Raw genomic sequence first — 21,906 nt, forward strand, 5'->3', positions numbered from 1 at the left:
GAAGACCACTGTGCATTACATACTGAGTGATTAAAGCACACAACCTTTATATGACAGACATATTTGTCAAATATTAATATTTTTCGTCATTCTTATGTTGCCGTAATGATTGTCGATTTATTGGAAAGTTGGCTGGAACCCTCACTGGTGTTATTTGTCTCCCCGTTTCTAAAAAGTGTATTTCGCAAGAGTATAATAGGAGTGTACCAGACTGTCCATCTTGGAATGATAACCTTTTTATCAGAAAATGAATTGTATGTATTCTAGGTTTTGATAATGTGCATTGCTCAAATAAACAAGTGTATCGTCATTATGACTAAAATATGTACTGAAAATGATCATTGGAAATTCTTCTTTTTCTTATTAATAAGGTAATTCTTGACAGAGAACCTACCTTTGGTAAGCATCAGAGTGCTTTACAAGTCATAGGGGGATGGATGTTCACAGCAATAAAGCATGATTTATAAGCATTACTTTTTGACCAGTCAGAGAACATCGTTCCGGAAACAGCGCAAAGAAACACTGCTCCCACAACAAAACCAAGGAAAATATTGGCAGTCACTACAAAACCTTATAGATTAAGGCCTGAAACACCATATGGGAACATGTTCTGTTCTAATGTAAGGCCAATGACACATAAATCAATGTATTATATTAAACCTGAAGTAGCAACAAATATACCACTTACTGAGATGAGGAGGTGCTGCTCAGACAAAACGAAAGCCCAATCAACCTTCCTGTCTTTTTCTTGTTACTCAAGGAAAATAAAAAGAGAAGAGGCACTGAACCCAAGAGATCTTGGTTGGAGCAGTTCGGGAAATAATAAATGTGGCAGTAGTAGTAGAAAACAGGAGCAGAAGAATATCGGTGGGCCCCGTGATTGGGACACCAACAACAATATTTATGATCGGAGGACCAGGGGGAAGCAGAACCCCAGAGTGAAGTCAGGCACTTCCATTCAGAGTCCAAACCCTTTACCAGCTGGGAAGTTGGAGGTGGGGTCCATCAAGCAGTGCTTTCCTCGACTTACAGGGTAAGATACAGCCGAAGAGCAAACGTGAGGCAATTATCCTGTCTCGAGGACACAGGGCGGGTAGGGATATACTGCTGTGCAAAGCGCCGGACTATTAGGTGAGAGACGCGAAGACACGTAATTTCGGGACCTCGCGGGGAGTTGTAGGAAGGATTCCACAGTTCACCGTCCCCAGCAGACACTGTGTGATAACCCGGTAGGAGACCTGGACAGAAGAAGTACAGGTACCATAAGGGGCGGGGATGGGCTGGAGAAGTAATAACATGCTAAGTCAGTAATAGAGATGACTGTGGGAAACACATTGCGCACAGTAAAAGCTGACCAGGTCAAAGTGTCAGCCTACAAAACATACATAGCCCAGGTGAAGAAAGAGCAAACAAGTAATTGGCAGTATGTGGTAAAGAATTTACCCAATCCACAGCCAAAATAAGACAAAGAAGGAGCAGGCATAACCCAAGTGCGTGTGTTTGGTCATAGATCTTCCTCGTCCCAGTGACACCAGCACAACATTGCCAATATTTATCTGGAGACAAGCCCATGACTGTTAGAAACAGATAAACCTTGTCTAGGAGATTGTTCACCTTTAATAATCTGAGGAAAGACCAGGGGAAGTGGATGTTCCCCTCTGGCATTCAAAAGCCAATACATAAATACACCTACCCTGCCAAGGAAGTACACTAAGGTAGTGTAGAAAAGAGGGGGAAATTGGTAAAGAGCATTAAATATAAAAGTCGCCAGCACTTTGTGAGAACAACAAACTAACACAGACAACAGAGCACTTAATTTTACAAGTGCTTATTCTCAGCAGACCTAAGGAAAGACCAGGGGACGTGGATTATCCCCCCGGCATTGTTAGATCTGTTAGAGGAAGAAAGTCACTTCCCCAACTGGAACCAAGTCCAATATCGTATGATTAAGGAATATGAATGTATAGGGCGTGTGTGTTTCTTCCTTTGCTTGTTATTTGCTTTTTCTGTTTATGCCTTCAATGACAACAAACATTTTTTTGTTTCATTTTCTATGGTGTTAATACAAAACTATTTTGTACTTTTTTACATAGACTGTGTGTCTCTTTTCTCACTTCAGGTATCCCATCTGTTTAGCCAATAGGACTAGATGTGATATTCACCGCAGCATTTATTTGCAATCATTTTGGGTTAACAAAGGGTAGGTTATGGAATAATATTTACCCACCCGGTTTCTCAAAACACAAACCCATGGCACAGCAACACTCTTCATTCTATGATTGACCAAGTCCAATACCACCAAACATGAGTTAGTGGAACTGATTATTATTATTGTGGGACTACTTTGAGTTGCTGGATGTTTAAAAATTGGAACTTGGTGCAACCAAGTAAAGAAAGGCTGCAGCCAAGTACATTGTTTTTTTTTCCTTGTAGTAGGTTTTTGCAGCATTTTAGTGTGAGGGTCAGAATAGGTTTTGACACAGGATGGTGTACATTATTTTTGGACATCCTGACAACGACGGGTCCACTAGTTAGTTTTGTTGAGGTAGGGAACCCCCTCGTATAGTTAGGGCTAGTGAGGCATTTCTCCATCCCCTCCTATGATTTAAATAAAAGCAATTTTGGGCAAACTACCTACCTGTGTGTTTCCATTCTCGGACCCCTCACAGGGCCTATCTCCTTCGTTGAACTGATAGAGTGCTGTAGCAAATTATATCTCTATGAAGTATGTCTCTCATTCTTGCAGTTGCAATCTGCTCTACCAGTGAGGGGATTGATGTCATGCCTCAACTGTAGCTTGGTGCTTCTCTTTCTTATGAATGAAAGTAATACCAGGATAATTACTGCAACACTTTAACAAAATGTTTTACGTTTTATTAGCAATCACGCTAGGCCAAAGGTGAGCAGTCCTCATCGCTGGCTGTTTTCAGCCAAGGTCCTCAGTTTTCACAATGCCATAAGTCCACTCATGAGTTACTGCACATGGAGCTTGGAGTTAAGGTGTTGCAATGTACTTGACTGTTAAATTTCCAGGAGTCTGTTGCTATAAATTGGAAGCTCAACGTCACTGTAACAAAAAAATTGTATCTGAAGTTCAGGGGGTTTGCTGCATTGAACTGTTTCAATCTAACTGTCTTAACTCCCATATTTCTTTATACATAAAAATATGTCTGGTCACCTGAAGGTTCAAGAAATGTCATGTGGTCTTTAAACTGGTTTCAGTCAATCCTGAATTTCTGTTTTGCATCCTCACTGATCTGCCATTTTTAATCCTTGCAGGTGGTGAGAGCTGCAGCTGAGGGGGACAGGGCAAGAGTCCTACAGAAATCCCGAGATCTGAAATTCCTCACTGGATTTGAGACAAAGGTGGGTTTATCTATGCATAATGATATGATATGATGTTTTATTTATATCGCGCCCATACACAAGTGTTTCAATGCGTGATGAGGCAAGGGAGGGGCACAAGGGAGGCCAAAACTACAATCTTACTAGGCCCAGTGACATTGAGAAAGCACAAGTGCAGGGGAGTGGGAAGAGTGCAAGGGGCGAGGTGGAAGTGGATAGTGCTGAACACATGATCAAACATCAGGTAGTGCAGCCAGCAGGTGTCAAGTGCAAGAATTAAGCGCAGACAACGGGTATCAATAAGTGCAAGTAAGGGGGCTGTAGGTTTGCAGATACAGACTCAAGTGCAAGGGTTGCCAGGAGGCAGTGCGGGTATGCAGCTGGGTGGGCAGGGATCTGGGCCCGAAATCAGTGGGTAGCTACGTGCCCAGTGCAGAAACAGAGATCAGCAGGGGAGAGGAAGGGAGAAGGCAGAAGTAAAGAAGAAGATATTGAGGTGCTTCCGGAACCGAAGGTGGTTCTTCTCAAGTTTCAGAGAGGCAGGGAGGCTGTTCTAGAGGGAGGCCCCAGCCAAAGAAAGAGATCTACCACCAGCTTGTTGCTTGGAGAAGCGAGTGACCCTGAGGGAGTTGGAGTAGGAAGTTATTTCTGAAGGGAGAGTTGAAGGTATTGCAGACCCAGGCCCCAGAAGGCCTTGTGCACAATGCAAAGGGTCTTGAACTTAATCCTTGCAGCCACTGGGAGCCAATGAAGTGATTTCAGGGCTGGAGAGATACGATCCCTGGGCTTGAGGCCAAGGACAAGTCTTGCAGACCTGTTCTGGATTAGTTGCAAAGGGCAGAGAGTAGTAGCAGGCAGATATAGAAAGAGGCTGTTGCAGTAGTCCAGCCTAGAGCCAGAACCAGAGCTCCTAGAGACAGTGAGCTTCTGGGGGAAGGAGAAGGAATGAAGAAAATACCTATGAGGAGGTGCAGTTGGTAGTTTGTCTTCTTAAAGACATCAGAGATGTGTGGAGAAAAGGAAAGCGTGGAGTCGAAGATGACCCTGAGGTTCTTAGCCTCACAGGTGGGAGCAGGGAGAGGGCCAAGGGAGGCCATCCAGATAGTGACAGGAAAGGAAGGTGCAGGAGAGCCAATGAGGAGGATCTCTGTATTACTGGCATTAAGGCAGAGGTCGTTGGCGGCACACCACTCATGGATTGCAGGCAGACAGTCCGAGATGAGAGAGGAAGAAGAGGTGGCAGAGGGGAGCCTGAAAACGAGCTGAGTGTCATCTGCATAGCACTGAAAGTTGGAGCAGAGAGCAGCAATGCGGTGGGCAAGGGGTGCCAGGTATTGGTTGAAGAGCCAGGGAGAGAGACTTTAGACCCCTGGGGAACACCACAAGTGGAGAATGAGATAGAGGAAAGGAAGGACTCAAGTTGGACCTGTGAGGGTTGGTTGGAGAGGAAGGAGGTCAGCCAGGAAAGGCCCTTATCAGTGATTCCCAGGTCATCACGGAGGCGATTGAGCAGGATGGCATGATTGACTGTATCAAAGGCAGAAGAAGGATCGAGTAGGATGTGGCCAGAGGAGAGATTAAAATCCAGGTAGGAGAGCAGGTCTCCACGGGTGTTCAGGAGAGCAGTTTCCATGCTTCTGGCTGCTCTGAAACCAGACTGATGGTCATGGAGACAACCAACAGAATTGGTGTGAAGATTAAGCTGCGAGATGTCCAGCTTTTCCAGGAGTTTGCCCAGGAAAAAGTGATAGAAATCGGGCGATAGTTAGCCGGGCAGGAAGGGTCGGCTGTGGGTTTCTTGAGAAGAGGGTGCACAAGAGAGTGCTTCAGAGGGGAGGGGAAGGCTCCAGTGGCAAAGGACTGTTTGCAGAAGTCGACCAGGGCAGGAGCGAGGGTGTCAATATGGTCCTCGATGTTTTTGAATGAACAGGGAAGAACCTGTTTTGACGAGACTTTCATAGATCAGACTTATATAGAAATCTCATAATGTGAGAACAGAGAAAAGGAAGGGAAAGAGGGTGGAGAGGCGGCTACAGGGGGGGCAGAGGTAGCAGAGAAATGAGAAGCCGGGGCCGTGCAGAGGCCTTGGGAGGGGACAGGAGAAGTAGAGACTACAGCAGGATTGGCCAGCTCCTTACAGATTTTAAAGAGTTTGGCCGAGTCGTTAGATGCTGCAGAGATACGGGCTTGGATGTGGGCTCTCTTCTTAGTGTGGACAGAGAGCAGGTATTGCCTTTGCAGCAGGCGGCAGGTTAGTTTGTCGGAGGATGCACAAAATGCCCGCCATTTCATCTCCCCACCCTACACTTGCGTTGAAGGGTGACATGGTCAGAGTCGTACCAAGATTTGCACTTGGCTTTGGGTTTCAAGCGGATCTTCATGACAGGGGCAAGAACATTGAGAGTATCAGAGATCGGAGAGTGGAGCTTGGAAAGGGCAGTGTCAGGATGAGAGTCCGCCAGAGGTGGAGGAGGGGGAGAGAAAGTGGCAGCGAAAGCCTCAACTGACACACACTTCTTGGACCGGATGATCGAGAAGGTAGGTGGCAGTGCTGGAGCTGGCTTGGCCTGCGGGGTAGAGAGGGAGAGATGGGTGGAAAGAAGAAAGTGATTGCTCCAGGAGGGAGGAGTGGTGAAAGGGTTAGAGAGGGGGAGGTCAGAGATGAGAACATCAAGAGTGTACCCTGCAGAGTGCAGAGTGAGTTTGGCCAGAGGGAAGAATAGAAAGAGAGAGTCACAGAGGTCGCAAAAGAGTCCAGAGGAGGGACGTGAAGCATCCAGGTGGATGTTGAGGTCTCCAAGGAGGAGGAGTTGAGTGGTAGAGGCCAGGAGGGAGGAAGAGAGGTCAGCCCACTCAGAGAGGAAAAAGGCAGTCTGACCAGGTGGCCGATAGATAGTAGCAATGGGGAGAGAGTGGCCAAAAGAGAGGGAAAGCCTACAGATAAGACATTCGAGGGAGGAGTAGGCCTACATAGGAATGATAGAGGCAGGAATCCACTCTTGAAAAATCAAGGCCACACCCCCACCGGGACGGTTGGATATGGGCACGGAGAGAATCGTGTAGCCATCAGGGAGTGTCAAAGCTTGTGACAGAGCTAGCCATGAACCATGTCTCGTGAGACCGAGGACATCGAGGTTGTTGAGTTCTTCCAGAAGGAGGCAGATGTCAGAGGAGTGTTTGACAGCCGAGGGAGAGTTGAGTTGAGAGTGTCAATATGGAGAAGGTTGCTAACCTTGAAATACTTCCGGGGATGGATACAAATCAGAGGTACGCCTTGCGGAAGTGTAGAAGGAGCCAGAAGGAGGGCAGAAGAGGAAGGAGGAGAGGGCACGGTAGCCAAGGAGGAGGCAGAGGTGGGAAGCAAGGAAGCCAGAGAGGGCACAGCAGAAGGAAGGAAGTTGATGCAGCGCGGGAAGCGTCTATCAAAGAGGAGAAGGTTGGCCTGAGGGCCTTGAACCAGGACGGTGCCATTCAAGTAGACATTAATGATTACCTTGGAGGAGTAGAAGGGGTCCAGGAGGGCCTCCTACCGGGTGCCACTATTAATGGGTGAAGAGAAGAAAGGGGAGAGCACAGAGACCATATGAGGAGTCCAAAGGTCTGACGAAGTAACGACAAAGAGGATGTCGGTGAGGGTCTGTCTGGAGGATGCGCTGTTGTAGGCGATAGGGAGACCAGGGTTAGAGACCAAGATATCCTTTTTAAACTTCGTCCTACCAGACTTAATGAGAAGGGAAGGATAGTCAATTCAATGGAGAAACAGAGAAGATAGGAGAAACAGAGAGCGCTGTAGGTGATATGGAGGAGGGGGAAGAGGAGCGAGGGGGGAGAGTGGAGTGAGAGAAGAGTGTAGGGGGAGCAGAAGAGGAGGATCCAGACGCGAACAGCAGGACAGTTGCACAATGTAGACAGTACAGCCACAGGGCACAGCTAGATTCATATATTAGCAAAAGGTGAAACACAGTACAGCCACATGGCTCTGGCTTGTCCACTTATTCATGCAGGCAGAAAATTCTGCTTGGTGCCCCCCTTTTTTAGGACATCTTTGTAGGGCGAGGTCAATATCATTATCGGAAAAATGTTACTTTATACTTTGAGGAGAACTGCAGTTTATTCATCGATTTGATGGTATGTGATGAATATTGATGAATAACTGCATCAGCGAGTTGTGAGCCAGCCAAGTAGTGGCCCACAAGTAGACACAGACTTGAATAATCTGGTTTTCTGTACCTCATCATACACCTAATGTTTTTTGGCATGCAGTCTTTCTCAGATTATTATCCTTAAAATACCTTCGCTGTTGCAACGTGGCTGCCTGCAGGAAGTGTTCAAAAGATGATACAATATTGAAGATGGATCAACCTAAGAAGCATTATTATTATCAATTTAATTTGAAAAGCTCTTGAGATCAATGGCAGTTTAAGGGCTTGTGATGAGAACATATTGAACCAATAAGAATGTCAGTGCAGATATGATCACTTAACAAGTACAGAAATAAATGGTGGTGGTGTAGATCATAGTAGGTGGGTCTGAAAGACAGTAGACAGGGCTTTATCTAAAAGAAATGGAATGGAACATACAGAGCCCAGGAAATGGGGATTAAAAAAAATAGAATTGCATAAAAATGGTTGCTTTAATAGTTTCTTTCACAGATCAAGTCTTTCTACCATCTGAGCTAAGATTAAAGCAAGGGATGGATAGTCTGTGAAGGCGATTTAGGGATCTACTGGGTTACTATTGGACACATCAATGAGTAACATACTTGCGTGCATTCAACTAAAGGCCACATTTGGCTGCCTTGAACATAATCTGTGTCTAATCGTCAGATTTGGTGATATCTTGCACTGTGTAGCATCTCCCTTTTGGTTTTGCCTTTAGTAATACTACACAAACCAAATGGAAAACCTAGGTTGTGTGTAGATCTCAGATGTGTGAACAAGTGTGTTATTCCAGATGGGCATCCTTTGCCCAACATAGCAGAAACGTTGGGCACAATTAAATATGCCAAAGTAATGAGTACATTAGATCTTAAATCTGCATACCATCAGATCATGTTGCATCCTCTTTCCAGAAATGTCACAGCTTTCATTGCCACTGAGGGTTTGTTCCAGTGTAAAAGGATGCCGTTTGGGCTAATTTCTGCAGCAGCTGTATTTCAGCGTATAATGTATCAATTATTTCATCGCATGCAAGGGGTACTATTTTTCCAAGATGATGTTTTAGTTTACGGAAAGAACCAATTGAAGGGAGGTGTGTAGCATCTCATTGTTGAATTACTCTGGTGTTGCATGTTCCATGTGTCACCTTCTACTTAGCTGTAAGGAGGGTGGAACATGGAATACTAGAACAAAGATGCTTAATAGTAATGTTCCACTTCCTTGGCGACTCTAAGAACTTCTTCGATGGATGGATTTCCTTTGGACCATAATGCTTGCCTTACTTTGCCGTCATTGCATTCTAGCATAAAGTGGCCTTGTAGTCGCTCATCCAAAATATTCCCAAATTCACATGAGGTCGCTAATCCTCGTAAAGTGGTAATACATTGTTCTCTGTCTCTCTGGCTTTCGCTTTTGCTTTCGCTTTTGCTTTCGCTTTTGCTTTCTTTCTCTTTCGCTTTCTTTCTCTTTCGCTTTCTTTTTCTTTCTCTTTCTCTCTCTCGCTTTCTCTCTCTCTCTCTCACTCTCTTTCTCTCTCGCTTTCTCTCTCTCTCTCTCTCTTTCTCTCTCTCGCTTTCTCTCTTTCTCTCTCTCTCTCTCTCTCTCTCCCCCCTGTGAATGACCACCACTCTAACCCAGGCATCTGTAATGTTGGTTATTGCTGTAGCTCTGTATGCCCTATTGTCGGATACTGAGACTCTCAGCAGCTAAAGAGTGGTTGGAGGGGGTCTGCCAGTAGGCATTTTGGCATAGGGAGTGGAAGGGGAAACAGGGTTGTCTACCTGTGCCCCTACCATTCCTGACAAGGCCAGAAATCCGCCCTTTGTCTTGAAGTTCTCCACCTCTTTCCCTTGTCCCTACTTCAAGTCTGGCTTTCTCTGTTCAGTCTGGCTTTCTCTGTTCCTGGTGAATCTAGGTTATTTGGGTTATACATTTTCTCGGGCACTGAGTTTTGCGTTTATTGTGCCGCTTTCAACATGGTTCATCATCGCACTCTTCTTTCTGCTCTTTCCTCCCTCTGGTTTTTCTGGTATAGTTCTACAATGGTTCCACTCTTATCTCTCTTCGTGGACTTGTTTGGTAGATTTTCCTTCTTGAGTGAAATGCTCCTCACTTTGTGAGTCTACCAGCATTTTTGCTGGACTATTGCATTTTTGTACTGATTCTCCTGAGTGAGTGGACCTTTTTCCACACTCACTCATTCTTTTACTCTCACATTGGGAACCCCTTTTATCTCTTTTTGATACGTTTTTATGGAGTTATGCTTTCCTCCATCTTTTTTGACATCTACAATTTATTATTGCAGCATACAGCATTTTCTGTGCAGTGTTGCTTGGGGTGGGCGGGCTCCTTGAGCTTCCCTTTTTATTTTACCTGTGTTAACGCATGTTACCAGGGCAGGGGGACACTTTTTGTCCCACCTATATTTTATTTTGCAAGATCAGCACACCTCACCTTAAGGGGAGTGCTGAGTGGAAACATGGTCTCCCTTTTCTCGCTTTTCCAGTAACTTTTAGTTACTGTTCCAGGTTCATTTGACAGACTGGTGGCAGTGTACCTTTTTGCACAACTTTGTGTGGACTTTTGTCTCAGGTCACTTTGCAGCAGTGGTAAGGGACACAAGGAGCTCCATTTGCCTAAAATGGTGGCTGTGCTTTTCTAAGCCCTGCTCTTGATGACTTGGTCTTTCTTGAACCTTCATCTACCTGCTTAAGTAGGGGAGTTGTTGATGTGTCTTTTGTTTTTGGCGGGCTTTCCTTGGAAAGCCTGCCAAGGCTCTCTGAGTGCCTGAAAGAACATGAAGTGAGGGAGGTGACCGAAACTCCCCTGGTCTTTATCCTGCATTGTGCCTGCCTGGAACCAGTTTGTGCTGTGAGACTGGCTGCCCAAACCCCCCAAGTTTTAATGAATGCATGTCTGGTGATTGGTGGGCTCAGCCAGTTTTCCTGCATGAAAGGTGAGGGTCCTGGAGCAGAAACTCTGAGTTGAGCACTGGAACTGAAGATCTGAAGAAGAAGGATGTCTGGAGCCATTTCCAGAAACCGCCAGAGCCATCTGAGTAACCACTGCAGTCCCAACCTCTATTTCTGTGTGACAGGGAAGCCTCTTAGCGGATGATTCCTCCCTTGGACTGATGGGCTTAACCAGTCCCAAGACAAAATGCATTTTACACCCCAACCCCCTGGAAGAGCTGCGACATCCACGGGCCGCAATTCACCAATGCCCGGGGTCCTGTGCCATTTTGCAGTGCAATGTCTTCCAAGCACGGTTTCATCTGAAACTTTCCAGGCATCATCCTGGAGCTCCGGAAGCTGGATCCCTCAGCCGAGAAAAGGACAGAGAACCAGATCAAAGTCTGCCACACGACAACCATCCTTCAACTGAGCCTTGAAAAAGGCACAAAAGTGCCAGTGCTGCGAAGATATTCTGCGTCCAACTACTCGAGAGCAACCACCAGATCCATTGCAAGTTCTTTGCTTCAGTCACCAAGGTCAAGAATCCTGAACTGGTATCTGATGTCACCTCTCCTTGGGGACCATCCTTCTCCACAAGCTTCTTCACTTACAAAGTACTATTTTTTTGTGTCTAGCCAACAAAAATGAGCTTTTCACACAACAATGATGTACAAAACCAGAACAAGAAATAGAAAAGTCCTCAGATCTTGCAATACAAAAATAAGACAATAGATAATGCTGCAAAAAATGAATAACATTTCATCAAAGTACAACTCTGTTCAATTGAATTCATCCATAAGACCAGAAATTAAAATTCAGCTAGTTTCCCCAAGAAAACACATTAAAAAAGCATACAGCAGGACCTGTGGGAAATCATGCTCCCGATGGGATTTGGACAACAATTCATGGGCTGCGTACAACGCCTAAAGAGCTCCCCCGAGTTGGAGGTCAGGGTAAATGGCTGGCCATCAAAGGTCTTCAAACTGGGTAAGGGAACGAGACAGGTCTGCCTCCTCTCTGCGATGCTTTTTGCGTTAATAATTGAACCCCTGGCTATTGAACTACGAAACACACCGTCTTGGAGAGGCGTCCGTTGGTGGAAGAACTGGGAGGAAAATGTTTCCCTACATGCCAATGACTTGTTAATATACCTAGGAGACCCAACCAACTCTTGCCCTGTGGTCACACACATATTAGAACGATATGGCTCATTCAGTGGTCTCAAGGTCAACTGGTCCAAATCCATACTCTTTCCGGTTAAAGGCGCAGGGAGGGTAGTCCCAGACAACTGCCCATGCTGCTTTAAAACAGAACACTTCTGCTATCTGGGTATTCAGATCACGACTAACCTTACAGAATACATAGCCAGGAATCTACACCCGATTGTGGACAGATTTATAGAGGATGTACGACATTGGACTTCACTGCCACTTACCCTATTAGGCACAGCGCAGTTCAAAATGCAGCCCTACCTTGTTTATTATACATTTTACAAAACGCCCCACTCCATATCTCAGCTTTAGAATTCCACAAAATCAATAGCACTCTCAGGAAACTCCTGTGGGGTGGGGGGACACCCACGAATAGCCTTAAAAACCCTTCATTGTTCCATCTGGGAGGGCGGCATAGGGGTACCAAATTTGCAAGTCTACTATTGGGCGAGTCAGATGGCGGTGGTAAACGCCCTGCTGCAGGGAGACAAAGAATTGCCCCATATCAGATCAGACATAGCTGCGCTGCAGGGATTGTCCCCACTGGAGAGCCTATACCACACACTGAAACCACCACTCCCTTGCACCATGACAGCACACACGATAACAATCTGGATGGAAACACACAAACACATCGGATGGGACAAACACCGTCCGATACAAACACTATGGCGGAACAGTAATCTGCCCGAATTAGGCAAATCTCTGACGTGGCCGAGTTGGGAAGCAAGTGGACTAACCAAGGTTGGGGACATAATTGGACATGGCAGACTGGCATCCTTCGAAGACCTAGCTGATCGATTTAGCCTCCCCGAAACTGAGAGATACCGGTACATACAGCTAAAACATGCAATACAAAAACATCTGACATGCCTGATAAACCCCTAGAGAGAAACATTGCCTTTGAGCGCATTGTGACTAAAGTCACCTCCGTCATGCGCAAGGCAATATCCTCTTTTGCAACGCCCAAACTTTGCAACCTGAAATTGAAATGAGATAGGAACATAGCCCCGATATTGCCTGAGGACTGGGTTACGATCCTGATGTACCCGCGGGAGACGGCCATCTCGGCTAATACAACTAAAGGTGTTACACAGAGTGTATTGTCCGAGAGTTTCTCTGCACCGTTGGTGCAGAGCCACAGAACCCAACTGCCTACAATGTTTAAGCGAAGAGGGTACCTTCTTTCATATAATATGGGAATGCCCACCGATTCAGGAGTACTGGCGAAAATGCTGATGCACCGTTCTTAGGGATCCCAAATTGATGTTATTGGGTGTTGAAGAGGAGGGAGGAATGACACACTCTGAAAAACTGTTTTTCTCAACCATAGGGCTGATCAAAAGAAACATAGCAAAACTATGGGGATCCAATGTAACGCCGCAGTATGAACAATGGGTAATGGATGTGGACATCTGCATATCAGTGGAGCAGCGTGTCTATACTGCGAGAGGCTACCCTGAGAAAGCCCGGAAAATTTGGCAGAGATGGGTAGATGCAATATAAATTGTTAATTCTTATCTAAACCAACATGAGAACTACTGTGCAGTGAAAGTAATACAATGTACTGTGATTTGTAATGACGGATCTGGTCCTCTTGCTATTATTAGTAGATTAGGTTTTCCATGCTATGTGTTTCTGTTATGTGATGCTTAAGATGAAAAATCAATAAAATGTGATATAAAAAAAAATGCCTACAGTGCCAGAATTAGTTTCACCACATTACCCCACATGAGCCTAACCCAGAACATCTCGGTCAATAGCACTGCACCTAGGTAACATAGCCACGGTTCTGCAAACGTGGGACAAGCCAGGACAATGTGTTGGAAGTGTTTCCACAGCAGTAGCCTTAAAAAACCTACAATTAGTGTTGGTTACTGCCATGTCCCACTTTCACCTCCTTTCCAGAGTCGCAAATTGATTCAAACGGAAGCGCAAGTATACGCCATGAATCTTTGGACATGGATGCAAGGACACATACATCAGGAGCTCCGATCGATTCCTTCTAAACTTTGCATATTCCCCGCAAAGGGAAATATTGCCCAATAGATCTAGGGTTTCAGCCCAGTCCGCTGTGAATAGTTTTCGCTTTACCACCCCAGGCACCATCCTTAGCTCCTCTGGGGAGGACCTGATCTGATAAAGAATCTCACCCATGGTGGTCTTAAACTGAGTCAAAGTGGAGGCTGATTGAATTGATGACAGCTCACCCAAGGATTGGTACAAGGAATTATTCTGAGGATTTAACATTTTGGCATATTCAGCCAACTTCCTCCATAAGGCTCTGGAGTGAGTCCCAGCTCATATCTGACAACTGCATTGTGCACAGAATTGTGCAGCCCAGAGTTCTCTTCCAAAGCAGCCCCTGAAGTGTGTTAAGCGATGCCCCCAAATCCAAGGGGACAGTACCAAGACCATATTGGACTACAGGTTCAATATTCTGGAGATAGAACCTAATTTGTGGTACCAATCAGTAGCAAAATAGTTGAGTGTGGTCGCTTCATTTTGGCCAGTAAGGTGGTAAATCCCCCTCTGAAAAGAGTTGTCCAGGCCCCACTAGAGAGGTTGTTAGCAAGATTAAATACTAGGTACCTCATTTATGACACCCTTTCCAAATGCTGATCTCCCACCTTCTAGATGAAGGCTTTAGGACTTTTTTTGTTGGAAAAGATAACAACCTTGAATTTTTGCGTGTTGATTTTAAGTTGTTTTGGACAGCATAGTGATGGAATAAGGTCAATTTACTATGGAGACCAATTGGGGTTTTATCAAAAAAGAATAACATCATCAGCAAAGGCCAACCGGTTTATGAATAGTTTACCATCTTTATCGGATAGTTCCTGCCTCCCACAAGGCTGCAATATCCGAGACATAAAGGTTGAAAGGGGTGGGAGCAACACACAGCCCTGCCTGAGCCCCACAAATGTAAGGGTAGGTGCAGAGGTAGCCCCCTCCCTCGTCAACTTGACCCTTAGAGATGATTCACTATGCAGCAATGCCGGATCTGGATCATTTCAAGTGCCACTTTCCACTGTAGGAGTTTGCTCCACAGGGCCTCCCGAATTACCATGTCGAAAACATGTCTATAGAGGCCATATAGACTGGGCCCACCAGCCCCTTTTTTTTGTTACTGCAGAGAGGTGGGAGATAATAGTACCATTAAGGGAGGTGCTCATACCAGATCGAAACCCGACCGGATATTTAGAGAGTAGGTTGAGATCCTTTATTTGTTAGGAGAGGCCTCTGAGCAAGATCAAAGCAAAAATGTTGCTGGAAGCGTCTAAGAGGGCGATTGGTCCGACGTTCTTTGGCTCAGACATGTCGCCCTCTTTGTAGATGGGTATGATGATGAATTGTTTCCAGGTGTTTGGAATATTACCCTCCGATAAATACTCTTGTAAAGAGTCAACAAAGGTCCACCCATAGCTCCGGGTTCTGCATGAAGAGCACAGGCGGGATACCATCGGGACCCATCGCCGCAGACGGCTTTGCCCTCCCTATGGCCCACCGTACATCCCCCTCATCCCAAGGACAAGCCCCCCAGTCCTACTGGCCCATATTAAGGGACAAACACTCGCACACGTTACTAAGACAAGCAAATTTCTTCTGCGGGTATGCCAGCCAAGTGTGTTCTGGTATGTCACAGCCCTTCTCGGAGACAGAACCATTTGAGGTTTCCCTGATCGTAGACCAAAGGTTTGTACGATTCTTCCCAGCCAATGTTTTTAGTATCACCTGAATGGCTGCTAAATGGGCTTGTCGTCTGCATTGGGTGACCGTTGTGTTATAGCGGGCTAAGATTTTCTTCTTGGCGGCCACATATTGTGATGGCAAAAGGGGGGCCGATCGAAGGCATCGCAAGTCCTTCCTTTTAAGATTCTTTGCTCGAACAATAGTACCATCAAATCGGTGAGTATGTCTTTTGTCGGAATAACATTTTCCCTTGGCTGCCAAGTGGGCCACACATGTGTGCAGTGTCAACAAGCACCCCCCTGACTTTAATGTGTGTTTAAGAATATTGAGGACATTCCTACAATTTAAGGCATTCCATCTAACTGACAGGCCACCTCTAGCTGGCAAGATAAATGCTGTAACTAACTCAGTCGGGGCAAACTCCAGACATAAATGGAGAGTGAGACACAAGGGCAGGTGATCGCTGCCCATAGGCAGGCCCCTCGTGAGGGGTTCACAACAGGATAACAAAGGGGAAGAGACAAAAGTTATCGATCCATGAGTTTTTGATACCCCTGGACCAAGTAAAAAAATAACCCATTGATTCTTCAGAGGGAAGACAAATGCTCAGATCCCAGTTGAACAGATGGTTTGACCAAATAGTGGAAGGGTATGCAAACCCCAATTGTGGGCTAAAGGACCACTTGTCTTGGTCTTGTGGCCCGCAACACTCCGCACAGCAGGCATTAAGATCCTCCCCCCTCACCACCAGAATAATCATGCCACGTTTGGCCTTCACCAGCCACCCCTCCAACAGCCCATCAAGACCTTCTAAGGAGGACTTCAGGGCACATTTTGCGGGGTTCCAAAATGTGTTAACCAGTAAAAAGTAATCGGGGCTATCCTTAAAACATTCACTGCCAATAGACCTTCCAGGGGAGTTGTTACCTTGTAGTGGCGGCACTTCACCCCCAAATTAATGGCGATGGCCAGACCCCTAAGGGGACGGCCTCTGCACCCCCTAGTTGCCTTCTTGCAATAGGTCTGAAAGCCCTGTAGCACAAAAGAATTTGTGTCCATCGTCTTTTGGAGAAAAAGAATATTAGCCTCCTACGCCCATGATTGTAGCCCACTGGTTAGAGAAATTGAGAGGAAATGGATTTAGGATACAATAAGTCAGCCAGTGTTGTTGGGTCATGGCTTACCATGATTTGGGGTAATCACTTTAAAATGGCAGACAGATCTATTCCTGATTTGGGGTAATCACACGCGTTATGTCATCAGATCTTAATGCACGTAAAGACGGGATTTCCTGAAAACCCCTCAACATTGTGATCTGTTCATAGATTATTGGTCGTTAGCCTTGGAAACAAAATCCCCCCCCCCATGATGGTCCCCTGGAAAGTATCAGGCCTGATTATGTTAGATGAACCATCATGCTTAGAAGACGACAGTGCAGGCTCTGCTGATAACGTCGTAGGCACCTCACCAGAAGTCGATGCCTGAAGGGTCAACGCAGTAGGTTCTAATGCGCATTGATGAATAGCCAACAGGTTTGTGGAAGCCATAGCAACCACGTTGCTCATCTACTCCTAGGCTAAATTAGATGGAATAGAGTTACCCAAGAACGATATCATCTTACTATGTTTAGTGGCTGTCTTCTTCTTGAGACTACGTAGTTGGGGAGTGGAGTCTTCTGAAGTATCCTGAGCCATGAGAGTAGGTGCCGTCAAAGATTCAGGTGCCAGATCCTTGGCTGTGTCCTTTCCTGAGAGTGTGCTTATACATTTTAAGACCTTTTTCCACTTGTTCAGGTTAGAGGCCGGAAGGTTTTCAGATTTTTTCCTCTGTTGCTCTTTTTTTAACGTTGTTTCCTTGCCTTTTGTTGTTGGGGGCCCTCATAGGAGTTAGGGAATGACAAGTCCACGGCAACCTGCTGCTCTGCCTCACTGTCCACCTCTTGACTATCTCCTATCTCCTACGATAGTGCCTCCTCCCATTGTTGGAAGTCCACAAGTACCGTTGGGGTATCCGGCATTGGCGCTTTGTTCCAGGTTAGAAGATAGTTTTTCCGGTGCAAGTGGTTCTGGAACTTCCCAGACATCCTTGTCAATGCATACGCACTCAGGAATGAGGGGCCCCATTTGTGGGTTTTGGTCTGAGGAAGCACGATGCAGCAGTTTGGAACCTTCCAATAGTAGGGTAATATTAGAGTAAAGCTTACCCAGCTTCCTTGCATTGTCCTGAGCAATGTCCTTGATGTTTTCATACAACCTGAGCATGGATTCAAGTACCAGGTGGAGTGCCGAAATCGATGCTGGCCCCAACAAGTCTATCTGTGGCAATACCATAGAGTTCCTCCTTGTGTTCATGTTGTTGGGCGTGAAGAAGTCCCAGTTCGAGGGCTGCTTAAGTATAGATTTCGGGATGGGATTATCCACATGTTCTGAGGGCGGGGGACTTGAGTGGAGACCCTTCAGATGAACAGTTGGTCTAGATCCCAGAGAATAGGACCTGTAGCCTCTATTCGTTATCCCCTCTACGTTTTCACAGAGTCTTTCAAAGGAATCATCCAGTATCATTGAATGGTTTAAGGATGTCAAGGGAGGAGCCTGCAGCCTAGGGTATTTGGGGGCCTTCCATGCCCCACATATCCAACCACAGGCCTCCCACTCTCCGCAGCAGACCTTTATCCTAGCGCAGGGGAGTGGAGTTCCACCATGGGAGTGGTACAGTGATTTTTAACCCATTGGATATCGGGTTAATAAAAGTTGAATTTGTTGCCATCTTTGGGGGTTGTATAGCAGGCAAACTGTGGGTCCCAGTACTTAAAGCAGGTCTAGCAACTACTTAAGAGAAAGGGGGAGGGCGTTTTTGTAGAGACTGTGGGTAAATGTCCTTGCCCCCTTCCTCTAAAACTAGGTGGGTTTGGTCCCCACTGGCCGGTATGCTGCCCTCTGAAACGGCCTGTGTCTTCCCTGTGTTCCTTTCTTTGAGGGCCGCCAAACCCATCTCAGTAATAAGCAGTCTCCCGCTCCGCAGCTTTGGAATGGGCATAATCATGAGAACACTGACTCCACACAACAGTCAAACAGCACCGTGCTTACCGGGAAGCAGATGGTAGAATTATGTCACCACAGCCCGCCTCACTCGCCCACAAGACCAAAAGACCACTTATTCTTCCACTAGTGCTACGCGCTGTATTTGTATTTATTTATTTGTAAAGCGCAGCCAAGCCCTGAGGCATCTCGGTGCTCATCATACAAGTTACACAGGCAATCATATACATAACAACAGAACATAGTAATTGTACAAAGTACTATTATAGAGTAATAGTATAACATCATATCACATAATTTACAGCAAGTATTTGTGCAACAATGCAAATCAATGGAAGATGCAATGCAAGTGTGATTAAGTATACAACAGGAGAATAAATACTAATGTGTAGGTGAGTCTAGTGAGTGTTGGTGTGACTGATTGTTATAGAGTAGGTGGGCTAGGGTCTTGCTCAAGGAGCCAGACTTTAGTCTTTGTGCGGAAAATGGAGAAGGATGGTTCCTCTCATTGAAATAGGGAGTGAGTTCCATTTCTTGGCAGCAAGGACTGGAAAACTACCCCACCAGCTCGTTGTTGGTTGAAGCGAGGGACAGAAACGCAGTGAATTGAGCAGATCTAGTCGGTCGTGTTGATGTGTGACGTTAAAAGATGTCAGCCAGGTAGATATGTGCTTGGTTGTGGAGGCACTTGTGAGTAAGTGAGAGTGCTTTTAACTGCACTCTTTGCTTGATATTGAGCCATTTTATGGATTGGCGAGTTGCAGTGATGTGCTCTTTTCTTGGGATGTTACATGCAGATCTAATAGCGATATTTTGCATGACTTGCATTTTGTTAAGATTTTTTTGAGAGGTGCCCAGATAAAGCGCATTGCAATAATCGAGCTTTGATAAAACTAAGGCTCTTGCTACTGAGATGCAGTTAGTTGTTGTTAAATAAGGGCGCCAAGCTGTGATGAACTTACAGGTGTATGCCGTGGATGATGCTAGAGCATTGGTTTCTCTAGTTAGTGTGAGGGCAGAGTCATTGCGGATGCCCAAAGTTTTCACGTCATTGGCTACTCTAATAATATTGCTGTCAATGGTGAATGATGTGAATAGGGTGCCTAGTTTATTCAATCTTGCTGTTGACCCAAGTAGTTCGATCTTGTTGTCGTTAAGACATAACCCATGCTTTACCATCCATGTTTGTATGGTACTGTAGATGTCGTTGAGAGTCTTACTGTCTACAATGTGATCAACGGTAATTGGGATGAGTATCTGGGTATCATCCGCATAGTTGGTATATGTGACTTCCAGATAGTCAAGTATATCGAAGAGGGGTTTGGTGAACACATTGTAAAGAGTTGGTGACACACAGGATCCTTGAGGGACCCCGCAGGTCACTGGTGACGGTGAGGCTGATGCTGAAGGTGCGAAGACCCTCATAGATCTATTGCTGAGTAATGATTCTATCCAAGTGTTAGCATGGTCAGAAAAGTGTGCAGCCGATGATAGGTGTTTACATAACATTTTATGGTTGACCAAGTCAAATGCTGCTGATAGGTTGAGAAGTAGAAGTAAGGCTGATTTACCCTTACCTTTTTAGTTCTGAATTTGAGTCTTGAAGTCCAGGAGTGCAGTCGCTGTCCCATGTCTAAAACCTGATTGTCTCAAACCTAGCAGGTTGTTAGCTTCCAGATAATGCTGTATCTGATGATATGCCTCATGGTCCAGAATTTTTAGTAAAAAAGGAACAGTTGTGATGGGTCTGTAGTTTGATGGGTTACTGGGGTCTAGGGAGGATTTTTTTAGTAACGGGAGTACCCAGGCATCTTTCAGGTTATTGGGTACAGTACTTGTTTCAAATGAAGGAGGTAATAAAAGAGGCCAGTACATTGGCAGCTTCCTTGATGAGCAAAGCTGGGCAGGCGTCACCCTTGCAGTTGGAAGGTTTGAGTTTCTGTATTATAATCTCCACCTCTTTGATAGTAAGGGGTTTGAAGTTGAATTGGGGCATATCCAAATTAGGAGGGGTTGGCAAGTACTGAGTGGTGGCAGTGTTAGTGATGAGGTTTTTCTTAAGTTCAATTTTCATTTATGAACATAGTGATTTTGTCTTGGAGAGTATTCTGTATGTTAGTGCACCATACAGTGTCTTTAGTACAAGTGCCGGGTGTGGGGACAGGATATTCTAGTTTTTTTACTATGTTAAATAATTCCTTCGTACTGGAGTTAGCTTTAGTTATACGGTCATTGAAGTTGTCTTTTTTTTTTTTGCTTGGACAAGGGCTGCCTTATAGTTGAATGAGACTGCTGTAAATATGTTTCTATTAGAAGCCGATGGTGTGCTTTTCCATGAGGATTCGGTTGTTCTTTTCTCTTTCCTAAGAGACTTCAGATGGGGAGTGTACCACTTGTTGAGGTGAGCTCGTGGTTTAGATTTCTGGAGTTTGAGGGGGGGCTATAGTGTTGATAGCCTTTAGGATGGTATCATTATATAGGTCAACCAGTACCGTCGGGTCAGAGTGCATTGTGTCAAGGTTGGTGGATGGTTGTAATAGTGGTAGGAGGTTCTCTAAGGTAAGGTTACGGTTACTTCTAGACATTGAGGCTGGTGCCTGGGTGTGACTGGTCGGTGTACTAGCTTTTTGATAGTAAACGTGATGAGATGATGGTCTGTCCAGGCACACAGGCTATTGGCCTGTATATTGATGTTACAGTTCAGGTCTGCTAGCCAGTCTAACGTTCTTCCTTTAATGTGAGTAGGGTTGGTTATGCGATGAGTGAATCCTAGTTCAGCTATGGTGTCCTGGACAAAGTCTTTATGCAAGCAGCGTTCTCAGGCTCCCACTAGCTCCTCCCAGTAGAATGGAAGGAGGATACAGACTTAGGCTTGGAGAACAGACTCCAAGAGCAAAAGGTAAATCCCACGTTGGGTGCACAATCAGCCGCACTGTGGTCACGCACAAGGAAGTAAGTGGCAATAGTGAAACAAACCAAAAGATCACTTATTGTTCCACTTGTGCTTCGCATTAGGGGCAAAGTACTATTCATCCCCTAATACTTACCTGGAGCCTGCTTTATTGTTCCGATGCTTTGGAGGGTCCTGTTACTTGCACCCCCTTCCAGGCCCACATTGAGTTTCATTGGGCTGTACAATCCTTTGTGCTCTTTACCAAAAAAATCTCCTGCTACTTACCTGTAAACTTTCTTCGTAGACTCTGCCTTGTCCACCATTCATCTGCTTTTCCTTCTTCAGGCCTTGGCCACTGGACCCCAAGTGTCCCCCTTGACTCTGTGAGACTCACTTAGAATAGGGTTGGGCCTCTTAAGATTGGTTAAAGTTAAACAGGAGTTAATTAAAGTGATACAAGTTGGTCTAGAGTTTCCATACTTGTTTCAGGCGTTTCGGCTACTTTGTGTTACCTTACAACTGTTCTAAAGTATTTTTTATCCTTTCAATATTGCAACTATTCTATGTTTAATGCTACTGTGTGATAGTACTTACCTTACTTAAAAGTGATAAGCT

At 45.5% G+C, this 21,906-nt stretch overlaps 1 protein-coding gene across 2 annotated transcripts in view; it reads left to right on the forward strand.

Moving 5' to 3' along the window:
• Window positions 1-21,906, forward strand: part of COQ8B (coenzyme Q8B) — a 666,225-nt gene that overhangs the window by 616,486 nt on the left and 27,833 nt on the right. For both annotated transcript variants that reach the window (XM_069644459.1, XM_069644460.1), the window contains exon 14: window positions 3,280-3,366. In XM_069644459.1, the coding sequence (XP_069500560.1) occupies window positions 3,280-3,366 (87 nt within the window). The remainder of the gene's footprint in view (window positions 1-3,279; window positions 3,367-21,906) is intronic.

Source organism: Ambystoma mexicanum, chromosome 2p, assembly GCF_040938575.1.
Source record: "Ambystoma mexicanum isolate Mex_15411 chromosome 2p, UKY_AmexF1_1, whole genome shotgun sequence".
Lineage (NCBI taxonomy): Eukaryota > Metazoa > Chordata > Amphibia > Caudata > Ambystomatidae > Ambystoma > Ambystoma mexicanum.